This window comes from Centruroides sculpturatus, unplaced genomic scaffold (genome assembly GCF_000671375.1).
Source record: "Centruroides sculpturatus isolate CEXI.00-Female unplaced genomic scaffold, Cexi_2.0 scaffold67, whole genome shotgun sequence".
Taxonomy (NCBI): Eukaryota; Metazoa; Arthropoda; class Arachnida; order Scorpiones; family Buthidae; genus Centruroides; species Centruroides sculpturatus.
In genome coordinates, this window is record NW_019384305.1 from 355301 (window position 1) to 362888 (window position 7588).

The 7588-nt window shown below is 30.4% G+C and overlaps 1 protein-coding gene across 1 annotated transcript; it reads right to left on the reverse strand.

The window, feature by feature from the left end:
- Nucleotides 1–1412: 1412 nt before the first annotated feature.
- On the reverse strand, nucleotides 1413–3189 carry LOC111618525 (sulfotransferase 1C4-like). Its single transcript, XM_023360068.1, has 2 exons — nucleotides 3071–3189; nucleotides 1413–2978 (listed from the first exon to the last, which is right to left on the reverse strand). Exon 2 carries the CDS (start codon nucleotides 2973–2975, stop codon nucleotides 2031–2033), a length of 945 nt encoding a protein of 314 aa, XP_023215836.1. The 5' UTR covers nucleotides 2976–2978; nucleotides 3071–3189; the 3' UTR covers nucleotides 1413–2030.
- Nucleotides 3190–7588: the final 4399 nt, after the last annotated feature.

Genomic DNA, 7588 nt, shown 5'->3' on the forward strand with positions numbered 1-7588 from the left:
TGTTTACGAGACCTTCTCATTACTACATCTTTAACATTCATATGGCATGCAACATATACTGTTCATCCCACTGACAGATTCTTCTACACACTCTAAATCCTAAATAAAGTTACGTTTTTATCTTTTCTTAAGTAAATGAAATTGTTAGAAAGTTATAAAACAATTGTTATAATAGTAATGTAAATAAACACACAGATTTTTCTTTTTTCCAGATGTGATAAACAATAATGCATAGCATCTAACGCGTGAGTAAGAGGTGTAGATAATACTGATGCTGGGGAGAGGAATTCACGTGACATTGCAAACGAAATAATCAACGACATTCATGTTCATAGAAACCCTGTATTGCGTATGACAGTTACATAATTGTCATAAAAGTTTCCGGCTGGATCAGTCAAAGATAAATCACGATCTAGATATTATATGAAATCCTATTCCCATTTAAACATTTTGAAGAGAATTCAAGATGGCGGCCGTCTGGTTGACACACATAAAAATGGTTGTCTCTAAGTATAACACGTTTCTATCATTCCAAAATTTCTCTTGTTTAACTCGATTTCATTTTACAAGGCCTTAAACGACTTTTGACTCACCTTGTATATGAATAAAATAAATGAAAACATGTGATTCGATTGAATATCGAAAAACAGGAGCCCGTACGTAATCAACACCATTGTTTTGATCATGTGTCGGGAGATTCCTTTTCTTAGTCAAGAACTAATGGCTTTTTAGGGGTATGCAAGTCCCATTCTTTTCAGAAGATAAACGGGATAAGATGCCCAGAAGTGTGGTTGTACGCCTCTGCTGTCATGTTATCTTGTATAAAATAGATGAAATTTTATAGCCAGGAAAGTAAAAATTAGACTAGAACTCAGAAAAATAATTAAAATGATTCTGGTCAACGTATCCTCAATTGCCATCAATATACAATAGTTCATCTTTGCGTAATATTTTAAATGACGATATCAATGAATGAAATAACTTTATACACGCGATAACCTTCGATAATTTTCCCATTATCATCACACATATAAATTAACTTCATTATCATTATAATTCACTGAAGAGAGCTATAAATAGAGAAGTAGAAAGAGAAACTTTAATAGTTCAATACCAATGACATAGATGTAGAAATGATACTGAATTACACGTAACGACGGTAGGAAAAATCATCAAATCACGAATATAAATTGTGTAAAAACAATATTATCAGACGAAGATAATGCATAAGGAATTTATAAAGTTCAATGTGAGTAAATAATAATATAAAGTTTATATAAAGTATACACGATTACGAAAACTATTTGAATTTTTTCTTGTATTAATATTATATCAAACATTTATTATAAGGGAAAAAAACATATATATATATATATATATATAATACAATTTACTTAACTTTTTGAGGCCCTTAATGTTTATGTAACTACTAAAAGAGGCCCTACTAAAAGAAGTTAAAGCTCAGAACCTCGCATAGTTAAGTGAAGAAGTTGAAGGGCCTCTTACATATTTCAATTCCAATGACAACAAGGAGGCCCTTGATTCCTCAAATTTCTTTCTGACCTTCGCAAAGGCCTTGGTATAATATTTTCATACTTACGTCAATATATATTTGAATTACGAATAGATTAGAGATAAGTTTATTTTAAAATATTAATAACAAAAATATAAAATGGAATTTACGCAAAACTTTAGAGATTACTCATTTGTTTATTATAAAAAAAAAAGATATGTATATTGCTTAATATATATATGCGTATTTATTATCTATCAGATCGTCAATTGCATGTTGAAATTAATTTGAAAATAAAAAATAAATTGTGATAATATCTCGTATTTAAATCAATATATAAGCTTTTTACTTTTGATTATTGCAATATTGACATTTCATCTTCATAACAAATTGTTTCGAAATATTCAGTAATATTTAAATTATTTAAAAGCGGAAATTTAGATTTATTTTTTATTTTTTACATCAGATTAAATCTAATTATTAACAGAATTAAGAAGACATTTATTACGTTAATTATTTAGAATTTTACATTAGAAGAAAGATTCGATTCTAAAGAAGGGATATCGAAACCGTTCCAAGATGATAATAATTCGGTTCCTCTAAATTTTCTTTGACATTTTAATTGCATTTTTATCTTTTGATCTTCTGTAAAATATTCTTTCCATTGACCCACTACACCTTTACTAAAGAAATTAAGCTTTTCATTACTCTTCTTCATTCCATCATTAAGAGAAGTTATAAAGTATAATGGGCAATTCTTCTTCATTTGATCGAATTGTACATTTCTGAAGATGTTCTCGAATAATTGATTATCGTTAATTAAATTTTCGTAATATTCTTCACCAAGAAACCTTGCAATGTTTAATATTGCTTTACCGGGATCCATCTTCATTCTCTCGTATGACAGAAAATATATATTTGGTTTATCTTTTTGATCGTACCAAGAAAGAATGTGATCGAAGTAATCACCTTGCGATACTTCACCTTGCATGAAACTCTGAAAGAATTCTTCAAAAGTTGCATCGCTGTAATTCTTCTTCTCTACTTGTCTGTAATGGTTGAAACCCGATACACAATTATCCCAAGGATTCCTATAGACGTAAATGTACTTTGCATCCGGATGATAGGGTGTATAATGAAAAGGCATATTGACTTTAAGTAATCGAGGGGATGGTAAATCGATTAAATTATCAGTTCCTATCATTTCTAAATGAGTAAATTCTTTGGTCCAAATTTCGTTGACTGAAGGTAAAGGTGCTCCGTAGTGTAAGATGTCCCATACTATGTATTGAGTCCACGTGGTTCCTGATTTTGGATAACCAGCGACGAATACATCTCCCATTCGCGGTTGAAAAGATACGGCTTGATGAAAATGTTTCAGAGGATATCTTCCGGTTAACCAAAATCCTTCGATGTTAGTTAAATTTAATTTGTTACGTCTCTTCGTTATTATTTCCTCCATACTCTTGAAATTAGAGAGAGAGAGAAAGAGAGAGAATTACTAATTAAAATTTACAATATAAAACAATAATTTTACAGACTTTAAAATGAGCTTACCTTTGAAATTAAGTGAGAAATATGTGTTGAAATATCTATTTTTCTTCACAGAATACTTCGATGTTGTGTTAAATGTAGTATATATATATACGTTTTGAATTGATCACGCCATGATTACTTATCCAATAGGAGAGTCGGATTCTGATAATAACGATGCACATTCCCCATAATTATCATTTAATTTGTGTGGTTTTTTTTAATCAATTTTAATCAAATTAAAATTTAAAAAATAAGTAAATGATAAAAATTTATTTTATACAATTTAATAATTTTTTTAATTAAAAAGAAAGGGGGGAAATACATATATATTTAAGCAATGGTTTTTAAATGTTGCAAGAATTTTATATAAATATCTCTTACTAATTTGGAAATATTTTCTCTATTTACCTTTATAATATATTTTTTTTAATTATTTTTATATAATAATATTTTGTATACTTTGAAAATACATTATGTTACAATAAAAAAAAAACAAATATTTTTGTGTATTATTGTATGAAGAAGATAAAGAAGAATTCGGTATATTAACTTAATGATATAATTTTTTATTTTTTAAAATTGATTTCCTGCTTTATTTTATTAATTTGTATCAAAGGAAAGCTTAAAAATTATCTTGGAAATATTCGTAAAAAAATTATGTAAAATACAATATAAATTATTCGTATAAAGGAGACTGGATTTATAGATAAATTAAACAAGCCAGAGTATAGGTTACGGATTAAAATCTAAAGTTAGGGCCTTATACTCTGAGGTTACAGTTTAGGGCAGTGTTTCCCAACGTGGGGTCCACGCCCCACAGGGGGCAATTGGATTATTAAGGGGGTAATTCGAAAATGGACTCGTCCAGAGTTTAAGTTAAAACTGTATAGCTGCTGTATATGTTAGGGGGCATAAGAATTTTAGAAAGGTTTAGGTGGGGCATAGCACAAAAAAGGTTGGGAAACACTGGTTTAGAGTCTCATGCGACAAAGCTGCAATTGAAGACCTCATACAGTTTCGAGTCTCAAGTAACGAGATTACATTTTTTAATCTTAAGCTACAACTTACGGCCTTTCTTTCTGTATTAAGGCCTAATGTAATTCTATGTTTTAATAAACAAATCCCAGCTGGCGCCCCTCCTCCTCTTCCCCCTTCTATTACTATTCCCTAATCCTTCCCTCTCTCCCATTCTCTCCTTATCCCACCTCTTGGCCCCTCCTTCCTTCCTTTCTCCTTCTATACCTCTAAGTAAGGCATCACCCCTTTTACCAACTGTATTAAGGCCTGAATAAAGTATAAAGGCCTCTGTTTTATAGCTTAAGACAACAAAAAGTGTATTTATATATATATATTTACAACACGTCATGGAAATAAAGCTGTACCTTGTCTTTACTTTAAAGGCTGCAATAAATTCTATCTTGTGTTTTTTTTTTTTTATGTAATTATTGAAAAATTATAGTCTTTTGAAACTTAAAACTTGCAAAAATATAATAATTAAAAAATATATTGCAAATATTTCACAATAGAATTTATTTCTACTCATCATAAATCTTTTTCAAAGATTAATATTTAGATAATTTATTTTCACAAGGAGAAGACCTGAACTCTAACTCTACTTGACTCGAATGTGAGAAAAATTATTTGATAAAAATTTCATACTAAATTTTTAATCAAGATGCACGTGGTTGTTTACTTGGAAATGGTCGTGGTATCCTATGACATTGATATAATTATCTGTCAATAGCACATAAGATCTTAGAAACAATCATCTGATTAATGATCTGCTTATGTCAGATATATGGCTACTAGGTCATTAAAATCAATATATATTTTTTTTAAATTGTGCTTTGAAGTCTGATAAATAAATAATTTAAAAACATTTTAAATTAAATAATGAAGACAAGCCTCAAAACAGATTACTGTTTTCACTATTTTTAAATTTAGCCACTTTTTCTTAACTATTTCAACATAACATTAAATTTTGAATAAATATGTATGTTTTATATTTAATGTTAAAAATTTGTAATAACTTGCTCTTAAAACACTTTTGGTAGAATTTAAAAACATTTTAAATTTAATCATGAAGACAAGCCTCAAAACAGATTACTGTTTTCACTATTTTTAAATTTAGCCACTTTTTCTTAACTATTTCAGCAATATATTACTATTTCTTACTTTTTCTGCCATTATGGACAACAACATTTTTGTGACACCAAGCTATCACTAGGGGTGGAAAGATAGAAAGGGATCACATGTCATAAATCAAGTGGAGTTGGACTTCATGAAGATTTTACTCGTTATTAGTATTAATAATTTTATATAGAACTCATATCTACCCTCAAAATTAAACTATTTGCAGTTTTGTAATTATTAATAATATAAAAGTTGTTTTTTAACAAAATCTCATAATGGATGATGCCACAAACTAATATTAAACTTGTTGTATTACATTGTTGTGTTTTTGCTGGTTAAGAAAGGCTTTTCATTTCTGGAATATTTTATTTAATGAAACATCTTGTTTTAAGTTTTAATAATTCTGTGACTCTGAAAACTTTTTACTAATTAATCATTTTAACCAATTAGAAATAGAATAGAATAGAATGTTTATTAACGTAATAGGCAATAGCCTGTTACAAGGGGGATGTTTATACAATTATTAGAACTTTACATACATTAACTTTTCGATGAGCATTCGCCTTCCGTCTGTTACAATCAGGGTGGTTGGATTTCACAATTTCTTGATTATCTACATGGATTTATTTCTACATCTAATTATATTTTAACTTATACATCACATTCAGTATGTACCTTTTTACCCGTTTTAAATACACTTCAAATTTATTCATTATTCCGTATACAATATCTCAATGTTTTNCCGTGGAGAGGTGCGAACCCACGATCTCGTCTTCCTATTGCCTTTATTTTATTCCCTATTAATTAATCCTTAATCCCTTTGACTAACTCTAACCGAAGTTTTCATACTTACATTCGAGGACCCTACGGAAGAAATGACGCCCCTCCTCCTCTTCCATTACCATTCCCTAATCCTTCCCTCCCTCCTCCTCTCCTTATCCCACCTCTTGACCCCTCCTTCATTCCTTTCTCCTTCTAGGGCTATATACCTCTGAATAAAACATCACCCCTTTTACCAACTGTATTAAGGCCTGAATAAAGTATAAAGGCCTCTGTTAATGCGCCACTAAGTGTTGAGGTTTCATGGTAGCTTATGCTACCATGGTGTTAAAACACGTGGCCAGCCCGTTGGAGAGGTGCGAACCCACGATCTCGTCTTCCTATTGCCTTTATTTTATTCCCTATTAATTAATCCTTAATCCCTTTGACTAACTCTAACCGAAGTTTTCATACTTACATTCGAGGACCCTACGGAAGAAATGACGCCCCTCCTCCTCTTCCATTACCATTCCCTAATCCTTCCCTCCCTCCTCCTCTCCTTATCCCACCTCTTGACCCCTCCTTCATTCCTTTCTCCTTCTAGGGCTATATACCTCTGAATGAGGTTTCATGGTAGCTTATGCTACCATGAAACCTCAACAATCAGTGGTGCATTATAGATTCATGGAACCCAAACAAATTTGAAGGATCTCAAGTATAGTTTTGACTATAGTTTTCTTCGAGGGAATTTTTTGGGAGAAATATTTTCTTATAAAAGATTAGTTTCGGGCCCCACGTTGGTCAAAACTCCAGGTAATTACCCCTTTTTGCCCATTGGATAACGAGTCACTCTCGACACTCCATTCCTCCCTTATTTTAACTCCTAAACCCTTTCACTATTGTACCAAGTTTTCAGATTAACTTTCTAGGTTTTAGGGCCCTGCAAACAATATATAATTAACCTTAAAACTTGGACACTTCACCTCTTGACCCCTTGATAAACATAAACTGAAAAAAAAAAATTGTAAATAAATATATAATTTTAATCAAGTTACAATCATTTATCCTTAGAGCAATACGAAACATGATAATTAAATATATATTAATAGTAATAATACTATAAAATTTACAAGTTGCACGTATATAGACACGATAATTAACTAACTATAGACAGACTATACAAGTTTATCGTTCGATACATTTATGTAAATATTTAATTAGAATTTATCAGTTATTTAATTATCATTTTTTTTTTACTTGATTATTGCTAAATTTCAATCGAGCAAATAACTATTTCGTATAATAATTGAAACAATTTAGATTATNATACAAGTCGACCCCCCCTATAACACTGTTGGTAATTCCGTTTTATATGAATTTCATATTGTACGAGCCACTTAGATTTTACAAATACGTGTGCCGGGCTGTGAATGGCTCACGTATTTGTAAAATCTAAGTGACTCGTACAACATGGAATTCATATAAAACGGAATTATCAACAGTGTTATAGGGGGGTCGACTTGTATTTCTTTATATTACAATAAATTGCAGATAACACGTAACAGCCACACAATAATCAATTTTTTTTGAACATTTTTCCCTTTAAATTCGATCGTATATAGCGCCATTTTCCGCCTAACGGAGAAC

Coding starts and splice junctions, on each gene's coding strand:
- LOC111618525 (XM_023360068.1), bottom strand. CDS start 2,975: ATGGAGGAAATAATAACGAAGAGACGTAACAAATTAAATTTAACTAAC.